Below are 17,711 nucleotides of genomic sequence, written 5' to 3'. Positions count from 1 at the left end.
GTTTCCAGTTATGCAAAAAGGAAAGTTTCTGTGGTGATCAGGCTTATAATCATTATATTCATCCTAACTTGCTTCCTTGCCAATGCCTAATATACATCAAATTACTCATGATTGCATATAAGCTGCCTAGCACTTCTAGAATTGTTCCTTAAAATTCTATTTTCTACTGGTGACTTTTTAAAAGGACTATGCTATTTTTCTCCTGAATAATTAAAAAGATAAATCAAAAGATTGATTTGTATAGGTCTTTTGACATGCAAATTTATTGTCAGTACTCATGTGGAGTTAACAGATCTTCCCTAATTAAAAAAAAATAAGGAAATAAACTTTTTTAGAGATATATCCTGGAATTCATATGTTTAGCAGAATTCAAAGGCATGCAGGAAATTTTCATAAATCTAGAGATCTTAAGGCAATTCTTTGGTAGTTCCCAGAGATGTTTAAAAGGTATTTCCTAAAAGGAAAAGCATTTTTTTTTTTTTTTAAAGAAAATGCTAGGTTAAAGTTAAGTTCTCTCAGAGCCTTTAATGTGCTAATATGCCTTATGAGTATCCAAAGAAGACATCATCAAAATTATCTTATACTTCACTATTCTATAGAACTCAGTTTTTGTTTTTATTTATTTATTGAAGTATATAGTTGATTTACAATATGTTGGTTTCTGCTGTACAGCAAAGTGATTCAGGTGTGTGTGTGTGTATTCTTTTCCATTATGGTTTATCCTGGGACACTGAATATAGTTCCCTGTGCTATACAGTAGGATATTGTTTATCCATTCTATAAATACTAGCTTGTATCTGATAACCCCAGACTCCCGATCCTACCCTCCCCCTGGCAACCATAAGACTGTTCTCTACATATGAACACGTTAGTCTGTTGCATAGATAACAGTAGTTTCCTTTGTGTCATATTTTAGATTCCACATATGGCTGATATCATACCGCATTTGTCTTTCTCTGACTTACTTCACTTAGTATGATAATCTCTAGGTCCATCTATGTTGTTGCAAATGGCATTATTTCATTCTTTTTTTGGCTGAGTAGTATTTCATTATGCATATGTGCCACATCCTCATCTCTCGTCAATGAACATTTAGGCTGTTTCCATGTTTTGGCTATTGTGAACGGTTGCTATGAATATAGGGGTGTATGTATCTTTTAGAATTATAGTTTGGTCTGGATATATGTCCAGGAGTGCAATTGCTGGCTTATATGATAATTCTATTTTTGTTTTTCTGAAGAATCTCCATACTGTTTTCCATAGTGGCTGCACCAGCTTACATCCCCACCAACAGTGTAGGAGGGGAACCCACTTTTTTAGTATAGCCTCTTAAGGTACTAGTGCATATCAAAACAAACTTTGGACAGTGTTGCTTCAGGAAATTTCCTCAGTAAAGGGTTAATATTTCACCTCTTCTTTTTTAAACACCTCTAAAATTCCTCCTCCTTCACATGACTGTTAAGAACTTTTAGTTGCGTTACTTCTCGTTTCATGTTGTTTATAAGCATGGTTTTATCATTAAAGTGAGAGGGGATGAAATTTTTGTAATGAGATACATTTTATTTTAATTTTCACCATTTATATACAAACACAAGTTAATAAAACATACCACAAAACAGTAAAATTTTATAGTTAATATTTATAGGTGCATAGTTTCATGCTCACATATTTATTATATATATTAACAAATTTCACAATACATCATTATTCTTTAGAATCATTAAAAGACACCATAGAATCTTATAATCTATGATAGTAAATCACTCACAATTTTTCAACAGCAACAAAAAAATAGTGAAGATTTAGAAATAAGTGGTAGTCACTTAGGTGTTTTTAATTTGTTTTAACATTTTATATTTGAAGCCACAATATCCACAGCACACAAAGACCCTGCTACCATTTATTCAGTGAGAGGGAAGCACTGAAATGCTGAGTTGGTGGGGCAGGTACAGATAATCCAATCACTGCTGATGGAAGACTTCAAAACACACTGTGAAAACTTTGAGAAAAATGTCATGACTGGGCATGTTGGAACCGAGCACTTATACAGGGTGGAACATCTGTCAGCAGGTCTCAGGAAATTGGGAGCAAAGATTTCTCTTAGGCTTCGGGTTCGTAGTCCTGATACCCTTCCTAGTATAAGGAAAATCAGAAAGGCAACATGAAGTTGAGTATAAGTGACCAGTAACCAAGGGCTTCAGGGAAAATGGGACAGGACATGGCTTGCCATTTTGAAAAAAGGATATAGTCCTACAGTTCTAGAACTATTCTCCTACATCCAGTACAATTTTCTTTTTAATAGTTTCATCTGCCTGTCAAATAAAAAAGTGAATTAATTAGGGTGGTAGTCAGATATCCGAATTCTACTTCCAGATGTGCTGTTTAACAATCTGTGACCTGCTCCTGTAGGACAAAGTAGCTAGTCTGTCTTAATCTGACTCTCATTTTCTTCAATTAAAGTGTGAGAACCAAATCAGGTAATTTTTCAGAAAGAAATTAAGACACTTAAAGACAAGTCACATTTTCCCTCCTTTTACTTTCCCAATTGAAAATTTCATCTTCATCTGCAGCTTTAATTATTCCTATTTCAAAGCTCCTCCTTTCCCCTCCAATATTTGAATAACATGTACAATAAAAATACTAGTGGTCTTAACCAAAGAGGCCAAATTAGTCCTCCTAAAGAACAACTCTAATAATATCAGAATCCTGCTTAAAAACAAACATGTTTTCAATACTCAAGCTGCTTTCTGAATAAAGTACAAACTTAAGTGGCTAGGTTCTTCTAGTAGTTCCCAAGTCATCTTGGACCAATCTCTGCAGCCTTCATCTGTCACTATTCTCAGAGCTTGAATCACATTTAATTACTCACTTTGCCTCAGACATATCCACCTGGATTCCACCTGGATTCCCAGGCATGTGTGCCTTGGAGATTTTCCTGTGCTAGAATGTCCTTCCTTCATTTTGACCTGTCACATCCCCCACCCCTTCCCACCCACCTCTTCTATAAAACTTACCCTGATTGAGCTAAAAAAAAATCTTGTAAAATACTAACTTTGTGCATGGTGTATATTTTTGCCCCTGTGATACCTCGTGCATAAAAGGCAGTAATGTTTGTCAAGGGTACCATGATAAATAAATGAAGGGATACATTTGTATTTTTTTTTTTTTATCAAACATACTAAAGTGTAAACTCCTTGTGTTCTTATACTAGCAAATACTCTCTTATTCTCTATAGTGTTTAGCACTGTGCCATGCATTGGGAGCCCAAAAAGTTTGTTTGGGATTTTCCATAAGATCATACAGAAAAATCCCAAATGAACTTTTTGGCCAATCCAGTATTAAAAAAAACCCAGAATATTGGTAAAATTAGGAAAATAAACAATTTAGTCTGTTTCTACAGGTGAGAGATTATCAATATACTTTAAAAAATGCCATGAAGAAGAACAACCCTACTATAACACACTTTAACTCAGGTTTTAATGGTGATGTCTCATTTTGATATCAAGGTAATATTGTTCTCACAGAATTAGTGCTGCCTCTTCTACTTTTTTGATAAGTTAATTGACATTAATTGTAATTAGTTGATATTTTTTTAAATGTTTGGCAAAATTTACCAGTGAAGCCATCTATCTAGTCCTGGAATTCTCTTCATGGCTAGGTTTTTATTTTTTTAATCATTCAATATTTTTGTTAGAAATCTATTCAGATTTTCTATTTATTCCTGAGTCAGTCATTCATCTAAAGGTATTTTCTAATTTCCCTTCTGAAACATTTTCTATTGAAGAAACTTTATGCTGTTTAGAATGATAGACTGAAATATATCCATTATTAAAAACCATGCATTTATCATATTTCTACTCTATAATTTTGATTTACTTTTATTATGCACACATCCAGCTGGAAATGTATGGTCAATAATAATTACGTTCTCTTGGTATTTAGTTGATTTCTCTAACTTCCCATTTTGGGATTTGTTTTAGAAGGTAACGTTTCTAGTAAAATAATTCTTTAATGTAGGGATCAGCAAACTCTTTCTGTAAAGGGCCAGGCTGAAAATATTTTAGGCTATGTGGTGCACATATGGTCTCTGTCACTGCTTCTGCCTTTTTTAAAAATAACTCTTTACAAATGTAAAAACGATTCACAGCTTGCAAGTTGTCCACACGCTAGACGTCCTGGATCTGGCCAACTTGTGCATCTAGAGAGTAAGTCATTCTCTTTAAGAACAAAGGTAAGGGAGATCTGAAGGTACTTGGGGTACTGATTATTAGACCCAATTTGAACTTCTAAGCTTTCTGTTTGGAGTTTTATGTGTATAAATTCTTACCTCAGAAGGCATTTCATAAGCCTCATTGTCAGGATCCACAGGCATATCTTCCAGAATTCCTTCCTGGGAGGCTCCTTCTTCACCCTAATATTTAAATGAAAAGCAAACAAAGATTATGAAGAGGTACTGTTATTTACTTCTAAAAATCACAATCATATTTTGAAAAAAATCTTATACACAGTATGGCAGGGATGTGGTAAAAAATGACACTCTTTAATATTACTGTTAATATTCTAAATTATACAGTGCCTTTGGTAAAACATTGAGGCTACATGTGTTATTTACCCTAAAAATGTATGAATTTTTTTTTTTTGCCAAGTAATTTACCATTCAGAAAACAGTCCAAAGCTAGAAAACAAAGGTGTTCTTAATAGGATCAGTGACAGAATAAAAAATTATTAACCTAAATATTCTAATAGATGATGAAAAGATAGAAAAATTATCATTCAGCCATTCAATAGATAATTATGAAAGCATCTATACTATGACATCAGTTATATGAAAATAACCTCTTTTATGATGTTTAGCAGTATGTAAAGTATTGTATATATTATAGATATAATAGGTAGAATTCAGATACAAAGGTGAAACAGACTGGAGGAAGGCACAACAAAATATTAAGGGTACTATTTGTTGGGCAGTTATGCATATATTTTTGTAAGCTTTTAACTTATGTATACTTTTATATTATAAATGGTTATATATTTTATACTTTATGTCTAAATATGGCAAAGAAACAAAAAAACTGAAATTCCAAGATTGAAACTGTACATATTTGGAGGAACAAAAATCAAATATTTGGTCAGAAAAGGGATATCACAAATTCAACCTGAAATGGCCATGGTTTTATTATTGTTCTTCATTAAGTACCTTTTGTTGCTTTGCATTTATTCCAGAAAAGGAATTATATAAAGGAGTCATTGAAATTGAAAAATCAAGGAAGCAACATGAGCCTATATAGAATTACTCAAACATATCAAATAGTCCTTCAGTCAATGTGGCTTCTATTTAAAACTATGCTTGATGTGGGGCGCTTCCCAGGTGGTACTAAAGAACCTGCCTGCCAATGCAGGAGCATAAGAGATGCAGGTTCGATCCCTAGGTCAAGAAGATCCTCTGGAGGAGGTCATGGCAATCCAATTGAGTATTCTTGCCTAGAGAATCCCATGAACAGAGGAGCCTGGCAGGCTACAGTCCATAGGGTCACACAGGGTCAGACATGACTGAAGCAGTTTTGCATGCACACGTCTGATGTAAATAACATCTCCCCATGTCTTCATCATGTGAATGACTGATAGGTAGGGAGAGGGATAAGGAAATGTCTGACTGCAAGAAAAGGTCAAATTAAAGCCCATTCTTAAATTAGCTGGGCAGAGAATTTTATAGGTCATCCTCCTCTGCCCAACTCCTGTTTAATTGATCTACAAAGTCCTAGTTGTTTACAAATGAAATAAGGTAATATAAACCTTCCCTAAAATACTTCTAAACATGGAGTAAAAGTGGTGTTTTCAGTGTTTTGCCTTAGGTAATGTCAAGAATACAAGTTCTGCTGATTGGTGGTTAGATATAAGGACTGTAATATCACACTTGAGTTCAAATCCTAGCTGCTAAAGATTCCAGACCTTTCGTGATATTGGGCATGTTTCTTAAGCTTTCTCTAAGCACCAAATAGCCTTGGTGATAAAATGGGGCAACAATTCCATTTTTTCATTGGGAAGAGCCAGTGACATCATTAGCCCTCTCAGAAGTATTTAGATTAACTTTTAGTGATAGTCAAGTATGAAAATAGTAAGGTAAATTTCCTGTTACTGTCATTTTAAGCTCTTAGAGCTTTATTTCTCTAACCTAATTTGTTTAAAGATTCTGATACAGACTGGACAAGTCAATATGCAGAACTGACTTGCTTTCTATCACAAATAAGGTGTTAACTGTACAACTAAGACTGGTGAATGTTATTGGATATGTGTGTCTATGTGTACTTGGGTGTGTCTTTTGCACCTTTCAAAGTTCATCCAAGTAATGAATTCTTTGGCTAGACTGATCATGTATTGGGTTCAAGCAAAAACTACCTCTATTAATTTTAATGATTTACTTAGGTTGCAAGTATTTAATAATCGCTTATTTTTAAAAGTACATGCTTTTCTGACCATGTATTTACCTAATCCTTAAAATTACACTTCAAATATCCAGTTTTTGAAGTAAAATATGTCACCTGTGGGTCAGGGCTTGAGAAACCATAGATATACTATTAAAGAGGCCAAGTGATGAGGCAGAAATGAAGATACTTAGATAAATGGGGAAAAGTGGAAACAAGTGAAACAAATACCATGATGGTCAGTAAGTATTAACATGGCATAAGAGGCCTATATTTTCAGATGATCGTTATTCTCTAAAGGAATATATGTTGATTTCACAAGTCTGACTGCTGACTTTAAATGTTGTTCTTTAGAGAATAAGACTATTGATTTCATTAAAATAAAAACACATTAATATTAATAAGCTATCATTAAGATATTTACCTGTATTATATTACATGAAGTAGAAATAGCTCATAGACCTCCCATGAGGCAGAATATCCTTAACCACATCTTCCCAAGAAAATTTGGATTTAAAGAGGTTTAGTAATTTGTTCAAACTAGCACAGGTGACTCTAGACTCTGTGCCCTTAACAACTATCCTGAACTACTTCCCCAAAAGAATTTTGGGATTCAAAATGTTTTATCTACAGATTGTAGAAACACCAATAGGAAATTCTGTCATATCCCTGACTATGCCTTGACTGTTTATTTAGGACCCAGTTAACAGTGTATTTCTTGTAAACAAAATTGTCTTATAACTTGATTGCTGAAATCCATCAAAGAAGTTTATTCACAAGCATTATATGTTCTCTGGGCCTGTTGTACCCTTCATACTATAAAAGTTTACCCAGAAGGAAAAAAAGAACAAAAAGTATTAGTCAAAACACAACTGAGAATTGCCTTTATCAAAACACTGATAAATTCTCTAGTGTGTTAAAAAAAAAAAAAGAGAGAGAAACTAGTGAGGGTTAAGGAAATAGTGGGGATGAAGTGGCAGTATAAAAGATAATTACTCAAAATTCTTTAAAAATAGGGGTTATGATGCTCAATTGCCTATTTTCTGTCCAGTCTTGTGCTGCAGTATACTTTCACCATCCTACCATATCCTTCACACATAGCCTATTGGCTCTAAATATTCATTAAAGTGCTACCCAGGGGTCAGAATAGGATGGGGCAGTATGAGGAAAGCACAGCAGAGGTAGGAGATGGACTGCAGAATTGGAAGCAAGGAATTGGAATCAGCATTGACCAGGAAAAATGTGTCACAGGAAAATCATCAAACATGTATCTTGCCTTTCCGGTAAAAACTGTACCCCAGGGTAAACAAATAGTTGGCCACAGGTTTTCTTTATACAGATACAGTCTTTTCTTCTATGAAAGGATCATTAACGGCTTGCCAATGTGACATGAAGAGAGAGAACCGCATACATGTGCCCTGATGGCAGACATATCAACACCTATAAAAATATCTTTGCCAAACATTAGAATTTCACTGAAACCTAAATATCACTAGAACTGACAGTTTACAGCAAATATAAGAGACTGAAAAACAAGTTCACATCATTGGATGCAATCAGCAAATTTTGGACTGTGGGAAACGATACAGGACAAATAATTAAGTAAATTTTGCAAGAAAAACAAGTTTTGGGAAACCTATAAACTGGACTTGAGAGAGCATTAGAAAATTACAATTTAAGAATCTTATTTCAGTCTTATTTGGAATCCTAGTTTAAGAAAATGAGAAACAACCATGAGGGGAGAATTTCAACATTGCTTTGGATATTTAATTAAGGAGTTACTGTTTATTTTTAAAATGTAATATTGGGGTTTTACTTAAAGAAATTCCTTAAATTAAAAAAATAATCAAAAGTTTTTAGATCAAAGAAGATATCTGGGTATTTGCTTGGAAATTATGTGGTGTGGATGGACAGAAATGAGTAGGCTGTATGAGACACAGGAGTCTATGTGGTGGTGATTGGCTGCATTTGAAGGGAAGCAGGATATATACACTAAAATGTGACACTTTGGCAGGTGGATTACTTGAAGTGAAGGCAATCAAGGCCCAGCAGACTCTGGAGTAGCTTTTTACCTCCTCCATAACTGCCAAAAAGAGCATGGATTAGAGGCCTGTACCAGAAAGAGCTCTTACCAGAGATAACTTTATTATTATTTTTTTAATCTGAAAGCTTCATCTGCATGGCAGGGCAAACATCTGATTACCAGACATCTGTTCTTCTCATCTTCCTGTGAATTGCCCTCCTCCCCTTTGAAACTCAGGCCCCTATCCTATTCTTTAGCTCAGGGTAGTATATAAGCCTCAATTGCCTGACTGCCTTTGAGTTTCATGTCTTTGTGGGGCTCCATATGTATAAAATCAAATTTGTATTTCTCCTGTTAATCTGTCTTATGTCAAAATTTAGTTACGAGACCAACCAAAGAACCTATAATGAATGAAAGGAAAATTTGTCCTCCCCAATAGTCTGGCACCCAATGTGGGGCTCTCCTTTGGCCGGACATATTTTGTTCCATGGCTGCTATAGCTGAGAGATCCTGGAAGCTCTGGTAGAAGGTAAGAGTTCTTACCACATCAGTTTCCTGGGTCTCTGCCTGCAGGATGTGGTGGAAACAAGAGTAGGGAGAGTTCTTTCTTTTTCTACATTTAGATTAGCAGGAGAAAATATTTGTGTGAACCACTGTCTTTGGTATAGTGACTCTGGTAAAGATTTGTTATGAATATTCTTATTTTCTTTTGTCTTTTGTGTGGTTTGCCATAAACAGGAAAATAATAGGGTTGAATATAGGCACAGATTTCATAAGCTTGTTGTTTAAACTGGTCTCACAGACTGGTGAATTCATTGTTCTCACCAGGCTGGTGTCTCTTTAGACAAGTTTTGCTGTGTTTCCCCTATATTAAAAAACAACAACAAATGAAGTATTCTTTTTGTCTTGCTCAGCCACATCTGCCTGTTTCAATTTCCCTTTCCTATTAAGATTTGCAGAGAATAACTCTGTCCAGATCACTAGGCCCAGAGTACAAAGAATACTTGTATAAATCTTGAAAGTCAAGAAGTGAATTTAGCACAATCACTTGGGCTGGCTTCACTGCTCCTTACAACAACTCCTACTTTTTCCAGGGGCCTGTAATTGGGTTGGGTTCTGCTGGCTTCAGGCTTTCCTATGCAATGCAAATATATTCTGGTCCCCCAAGGTAAAGGGGGACCATACTCTGGTAGTTCGAGTAAATTACCAAGTCCTTTTACCTCCACTTTCACAGATTTAGAGAGGCATTAAAAAGATTAGTTGCACACTCTCAGTCCCACTTACAGGGACTCTGATTTGCTGCTAAGGTGTATTCTCCCGACCATAAACATTATTTTGGATATAATGTAGTTAACAGAGAAAACAGAAAGTTCCCTGTGGGGAGAAGGGGCATTCTTAAAGAAGAAACAGATGGCCCAGGCCCTCCTAAATAATCAGGGAAAGGATCAGGTTGAGGCCAGTATCCAGGGGCTAAGAGAAGCAATAGTAGGTTTTTCCTCCTGAGGTGAGTTGGTTGAAGATTGAATTGTACAGTCAGGGGAAAAAAAAAGAAAAACATTAAAAACTTTATCCAGAAGTTTAAAACACATATAGCGTTAAACCCTGAACTCCAGAACATAGAAATCTTTTGATGTCCATCTTCTTTGGAAATCTCCTTGATATAAGGGGGCAAATTAAGATAATGTATTTGAATGGGTGAACCAGCCATTTGATATCACTCAGACTGCAACCCAACTCTTTGAGGAATTAAAATCAACAGTCCTTGTCTAATAAACCTTCACAAAACCAGAAATGCACCTCTAGAAAACAATGCAAAATACACCTATCTTTTACCAACCTCCAAACTTCCCCTTTTGATCTCAAAGTGCTTGCACACACTGTAAAAGATCAAGACGTTGAGACAAGTGTTCTAAAAAGAAGGAAAGTAGTAATTATTCTAGACCTTGGATAATAAACACACTCCAAAACTCCTTGGAGACATCATGCATTCTTTGTCCCTTGAAAAAGTAAATCTTCCATATCTTTCAAATGTAAACACCCCAGGGAGGTAACTAATACACAGCCCACAATCATCTGAGACAGAAGTAAACAAGGGGGCATGGAGAAAAGGTTTTTGAAAATACAAACTGCTATAAGTTTTCCCTCCCTCAAAATTTAATCCACAGCTCCCATAAGATTAAAGTCTTCTCCACAAAAATTAGTAAAATGCTTTAGCCATTTGAGTAGGTGAACTTCACTTGTTCCACCTTCCAGACACACAATTTGGATTCAGCTGTTACTTATGAACTAGTGAGCTCTGTTCTGTTGTATCTGATTCTTGGCTACAATTTTGGGACGGAAGCTATATGTTGACTACAAATTGGCACTTGCCATCTACCTCTACAAGGATTAAATCACATGCTGCAGCAGCTGCTGATTTTCAACACACCCTGAAAGGAGTTCAGGGTGGAGAGCTGAGATGAGGCATCTGTGCTCTGGGAAAACTCGCAGGACAGGTCTTTAGATATTTTCAGGAGCCGATTTTTATTAAGCCCAATTCTTGTATCTCCTTATGCCTAGAAAAAGCACTAAAATATTTCATGGTGATGACTGTTCCTTGTGACTAGCAGAAAGCTTCTGAAAAATATGTGTCTGATTGTATGTCTCTCTCCCTTTACCAAAATCACATATATACTGACCATTCCCCTGCTTCTTTACAGCAGTTTCTCAAAGCTATCTGAGGTGCTGTCTCTCAGACTTGCAGGACTCATTCTGCCCCCAAATAAAACTTAACTCGCAGCTCAGATTGTACATTTTTTAGAAGCTGACATATAGGATCTCTGGCTGTGTATTTATATACATCTATAGATGTATGTTGGGAGAAGGCGATGGCACCCCACTCCAGTACTGTTCCCGGAAAATCCCATGGGTGGAAGAGCCTGGTAGGCTGCAGTCCATGGGGTTGCTAAGAGTCAGACAGGACTGAGTGACTTCACTTTCACTTTCCACTTTCATGCATTGGAGAAGGAAATGGCAACCCACTCCAGTGGTCTTGCCTGGAGAATCCCATGGACGGAGAAGCCTGGTAGGCTGCAGTCCATGGGGTCGCACAGGGTCGGACACGACTGAAGCGACTTAGCAGCAGCAGCAGCAGCATAGATGTATGTTATGCATATGTGATATTTTTCTACCTCTGGAAGGTATAGCCACAATTACTTTGTTAAAAAACAAAACAAAACTGACTTTAACTGGCTTAAAGAAAAATATGCACTTATTAATTTATATATTTTTAAACCCTCAGAAATAAGACACTAATCCAAATGCTTTCCAAGTTCATGTGGTCTGTGGTAATCTTTGATAAATAAAACTAGTTAAAAAAAAACTAGTTTAAATTTGTTAGTTTAATTAAAATATCTTCAGAGCTTTCTACCTAGGTTTACTAAAAGTCAAATAAGCTCATATTATCTCTGTTACAGAATTTGTCAGAAGGAAAAATAACCTAAGATGATGGCTTGCTGCTTTAATGTCTCATTTTATGAGTATTCTAAACATGGTTATTAAAAACAAGTGAAATAAATAATTGTAACAGAGATACAAATTTTAAGTGAACTTTTCAAAAATAATTATGTTTTACTGTATGTCCTAAATCTCTTTGGTAATTTAGAGTTTTGCTATATTGAGTTAAATGATGGAAATTCATTGAGGTCATTTCCAAATAAGATAAAAGACAGAAAGATCAATTATTGGTTTTCACTTCTTCTTATAGAGAAATTGAAGATATCTGCACCTGTAAGTAACATGTCTTGTGCCATATTAAAAAAAAATTGTACTATGAGAAAGTGTACGCTTCTAGAAATTATGCAATATACTCCTAAAACCGCTAATCTATGGAATATTAGTCTGACAGTTCACAATTTCTTACTTAGTTTTCATTAGATATTAAGATTTCCAAGACTTAAGAATTATAATTAATGTATGTAATTAAAACTCTGCAAGAAGGTAAGATGTGTTTGAGAAAAGGTATAAAGTATAGAGATATGATTTATTAAGGGAAAAAGACTAATTTTGTCCTAAAGTAACAATTATTTCTCTTATTTTCTGCTTTTTCATTTTGAAACTAAATGGATGTACAAAGTTGAGGAGGAAAATGGGGATGGAAGAAGAAAAGAGAATATTGCCTTGTGTAGTTAAGTTGGGTAAAATTGAATAAATTTATAAATCTTTTCAAGAATAAGCTTTAATAATAGTTAGTATATTCATATTTGTATAAAATTTTCTTTCATCTGTTAAAACAACAAGATTTCCTTAGCCTCCTGGTGTGCCCTCTGTAAGACTGTGAAAGGATCTCATCACCCTTTGAAGTAATCCAACTAGAACAAAGATTCCATATTTTATCAAAATCATTTCTTGTGCTTCATGTTATATTTACAAGTATTTGATTACTTAAGAAAACTGAGTCTTATATATTAAAAGAGCTATTTTTTTTAACAACTATATAACTTTCTGTGTCTGCCTGCAAAGTATTTTGTTGTCACTTTGGTTATGTGGCTAACTAAATATATCACAATGACCTATGATCCTATTTGAATTCCCCATATCATACTCTAAATGAAATATTTTTGCCCTTGAAATAATTGGCATTTTCAAGAGTGTCCCTGAAACAGCTCTAAAGATTTATTCTCTCATATATATATATATAAAGGATGTAAAACATTGTTTATTTGATGTTAAATTACATGGTAAGCATTGTCAGGCAGGAAGTAATACTAAATCTTTAAGTTATATTTCTCTAGATATATGTTATTAATGTGTACTACAGAAATTGTGTACAATTCCTAAAAACATTATATGTAACATTTTCAGTCATAATTCCAGTTATTACCTAAAAATGTCACAAAAAATAATCAAATTTCCTTATCAACTGCATTCTAATGAATTCGCATCAAATCTTTAACTATGACTTTTTTCTCTTTTGTGATTAACAAACACCTTGTGTTTTACTCTAGTGCTTTGGGAAAAGTGTACCTGCAAAAGTGCTTCACCTTTAAGAGGACTCCTGGAAAGAAATATAACAAGTACTGATCTCTGATACTTTCCAATCATACCATGCAACAGACACAAGACTTCGAAAATAAACTATGGTACCAATGGGAAAAGGTGGGAGGGAAGGGATAAACTGGGAGTTTGGATTACCATGTACATATCACTATCGATAAAATAATCAACAAAGACCTACTGTATAGCCCAGGGAATTATACTCAATATTCTGTAATAACCTATATGGGAAAAGCATCTGAAAAAGAATAGATACATGTATAACTAAACAAGTTTGCAGTATACCTGAAACTAACACAATATTGTAAATCTACTATACTGCAGTATAAAACTGGACATGGAACAACAGACTGGTTCCCAATAGGGAAAGAAGTACATCAAGGCTGTATATTGTCACCCTGCTTATTTAACTTATATGCAGAGTACATCATGAGAAATGCTGGGCTGGAGGAAGCCCAACCTGGAATCAAGATTGCCAGGAGAAATATCAATAACCTCAGCTATGCAGATGACACCACCCTTATGGCAGAAACTGAAGAACTAAAGAGCCTCTTAATAAAACTGAAAGAGGAGAGTGAAAAGTTGGCTTAAAACTCAACATTTAGAAAACGAAGATCATGGCATCTGGTCCCATCACTTCATGGCAAATAAATGAAGAAACAGTGGGGGGCGGGGAAAAAGGATTTAGATAGGGCCTTGTACCAGAAAGACAGCTTTAACCAGAGGTAACTTTCAGATAAATTTTATTTTATCTGAGAGGCAAAGCAAACATCTGATTATCAAACATCTGCTCTTTGCCTCTTTCAGTGAATCTCTTCCTCCCCTTTGAAGCTATAGTCCCTATTCTTTAGCTTAGGATGGTGTATGAATTTCAATTTCCTGGCTGCCTTTGAATCCTGTATCTTTGTGGAGATCCCACATGTACAAAATTAAATGTCTTTCTCCTGGCAATATGTTTTATGTCAATTTATTTATTAGACCAGCCAAAGAATCTAGAGGGGAAGAAGGAAAAATTTTTCTGCCCATTTTCCATCTTTAATTTTTGTAAGTTTTTAAAAGTATGTGTTCATTTCAATAGCTTTTATGTTTTCTGAATATGATTATTCTAAATTTCTCAACTCCATAGTATTAATATATATTTAAACATAGTGAAATATTTGGTAACTATTCCAAGAAAATATAACAAGAAACATTTCAGAGAGTCACTAGTTATAACTTTACCCAGATACCTGTATATTTACTGTTGTATAAACCTACCTCTAAAAAACTGAGTGTTATTTAGAAAGATCTCAACATAGTTCAACTCATTTAGAACTGTACCTAAGTATGCATTGAATGCTATAAAAGGAACCTTGAAATTTTGTATTTTATGGATATTAAAGACTTGTTTTTAAAACAATCATATTTGATGATGTGAAATGCAGCTTCTATTCATTTTTACCACAAAAGAAAAAAAATAACAATATAACAAATGTTGAACATCTTTGAAAAAACATTCTGTTCCCATTTTTACATTAATGATGTATAAACTCAGAACATGTTAGGGTAATAAAATACAGGATAAAAATATATGGATTATGATATATGCCTGCATGTTTAGGAAGAGAATCTGTGTTCTATAGGTTCTATAGGGTAGTATATATAGATGTGGTAAAATAATACCTTTATTCTCTCTAATAATACCATTTCCAGAATATCTCTGGCCTCCTTTTAAAAATGGGATTGCTTTAAGGATGCCAACATATTGTACATGTAGTATCTCACCTCTGCCCACAAACCCTGGAAATAAAAATGGTTATCAACAATATTACAGTGGTACAGCCCTCCATTGCTAATGAGCAAAGACACAGACTTACGAGAAGCTGCATGGAGCAGAAATGGTTGTGACTGACCTTTCCCACTATAGGACACAAACTCATGTTATTTTTAAAATGGAGCTCTTCTGTCAAATAGCTGATATATAACCAATTACCAACTGATATCTGTCTAGCTGAATTCTCTATAAAACAAGTCATAAAATGAGACTTAACTCATAATACTTTATAGGAAACCAGCCAAGGAAGACAGAAAGCATATCAGCTTAGAGAAACAAGACACAGCAGATCACTCAGACCATTCAACTAGTCTATTCCTTTCAACTCAGTTACATACAGAGAGGGCTAAGAACTGCATTATTTGTGCAGTGAGTTAGATGTAAGAGAGAATGAGTAAGTGGAAGGGCAAGGCATTGACAAGAATTAAAGAGTGATAGACCTGGTATAGTCATAAAGACAAAGCTACAATTACAGCATTTTGAATGTTTTTGCCCTGTTATTTCAATAGAGCAGTATTTTTTTTCTTTTTTTAAAATTTTATTTTATTTTTAAACTTTACAATATTGTATTAGTTTTGCCAAATATGGAAATGAATCCGCCACAGGTATACCTGTGTTCCCCATCCTGAACCCTCCTCCCTCCTCCCTCCCCATACCCTCCCTCTGGGTCGTCCCAGTGCACCAGCCCCAAGCATCCAGTATAGTGCATCGAACTAGGACTGGTGACTCGTTTCATACATGATATTATACATGTTTCAATGCCATTCTCCCAAATCTCCCCACCCTCTCCCTCTCCCACAGAGTCCGTAAGACTGATCTATACATCAGTGTCTCTTTTGCTGTCTCGTACACAGGGTTATTGTTACCATCTTTCTAAATTCCATATATATGCGTTAGTATACTGTATTGGTGTTTTTCTTTCTGGCTTACTTCACTCTGTATAATAGGTTCCAGTATTTTAGATTTTGTTGAACTTTTCGAGAAGAAAACTATTTCAAGTTTTTATAACATACTGCCATGTTATGCTTTAGATCTCCTAGTCCATAATCTTTCCATGAGCATTTACTACTAATTCGTATAAGATATGGTCTAAGATAAAAGAAAGCACACACACACACACACACACACGCACGCACAACTCTAGATCACTGATTATCTCTGGGGTTATCTCCTGAGACCATCTTAAATCTCCTAATTAAAAAGTGTAGCTGCAGCACATCATTTTCATCACAAATTGCACATGTTACCAACAAGCAAAATTAGCAACAGGCTGAGTGAAGATGAGGCTTCTGGTCATCTGTTAGGCTTTCTTATTAGCAAAATGACCTACACCCCTCATTAGCTGTGTTAGATACCTATTGAAGATTGTCTCAGCAAATTTACAAATTACTGCATTGCTTGGGGTTAGTCAAACTGATGACCACCATTAAATCATGTAGTAAGCACAATATATTATATACACCTACAAAGAAAATTCACACCTACAAAGAAATGTTTTCAGATTAAAAATGTAATTCTAACTCTCCACAGAAAAACTACTAGAACTGATAAATGAATTTGGCAAGGTAGCCACATACAAGATTAACATACAGAAATTGGTTACATTTCTTTACCCTAACAATGAAATAGCAGAAAGGAAATGTAAAAAAAAAACCTATAAAAACTGCACCCCCCTCAAAAAAAAAAAAATACTTAGAATAAACCTGACCAAGGAACTGAAGGAACAAAGGAAATCAAAGATTATTCAAAGAAATGGGAAGATATCCCATGCTCTTCAATAGGAAGAATTAATATTGTTAAAATAGTAATATTACCCAAAGCAATCTATAGATTTAGTGCAAATCCTATCAAATTATCCATGGCATTTTTCACAGACCTAGAATAATCCTAAAACTCATATGGAACCATAAAAGACCCAGAATCTAAGAAATCCTGAGGAAAAAAGGAAAAGCAGGAGGTATAACTCTCTCAGACTTCAGACAATACTACAGAGATACAATAATCAAAGCAGCATGCTATTGGCACAGAAACAGACATATGGATCAATGGAACAGAATAGAGAGCCCAGAAATAAACCTACACTCCCACAGTCAATTAAAATTAGATAAAAGAGGCAAGAATATAAAATGGGAAAAAGACATTCTCTTCAAGTGGTGCTGGCTAAGTTAGACAGCTGTATGTAAATCAGTGAAGTTAGTACCCACTGTCACACATGCACAGAAATAAACTCAAAGTGACTTAGACTTAAATATGAGACAAGACACGATAAAACTCCTAGAAGAGATCACAGGCAAAACATTCTCTAACATAAACTGAACCAATATTTTCTTGGGTCAATCTCCCAAGAAAACAGAAATAATAACAAAAACAAATGGGACCTGATCAGACTTAAAGTTTTTGCGTAGCAGAGGAAATCATA

At 34.8% G+C, this 17,711-nt stretch overlaps 1 protein-coding gene across 6 annotated transcripts in view; it reads right to left on the bottom strand.

Moving 5' to 3' along the window:
- Positions 1–1,534: 1,534 nt before the first annotated feature.
- Positions 1,535–17,711, bottom strand: part of SNCA (synuclein alpha) — a 147,268-nt gene continuing 131,091 nt past the window's right edge. For 5 of the 6 annotated variants that reach the window (XM_027544073.1, XM_027544069.1, XM_027544071.1 and 2 more), the window contains exons 5-6: positions 4,328–4,411; positions 1,535–2,133 (exon numbers count right to left, since the gene is read on the bottom strand). In XM_027544073.1, the coding sequence (XP_027399874.1) occupies positions 2,101–2,133; positions 4,328–4,411 (117 nt within the window). In that variant the 3' untranslated portion in view covers positions 1,535–2,100. The remainder of the gene's footprint in view (positions 2,134–4,327; positions 4,412–17,711) is intronic. The other variant, XM_027544070.1, reaches the window with a different exon arrangement.

Source organism: Bos indicus x Bos taurus, chromosome 6, assembly GCF_003369695.1.
Source record: "Bos indicus x Bos taurus breed Angus x Brahman F1 hybrid chromosome 6, Bos_hybrid_MaternalHap_v2.0, whole genome shotgun sequence".
Lineage (NCBI taxonomy): Eukaryota > Metazoa > Chordata > Mammalia > Artiodactyla > Bovidae > Bos > Bos indicus x Bos taurus.
Note: the sequence above shows the minus strand (reverse complement) of the source record. Positions and strands in the feature narration are given on the sequence as shown.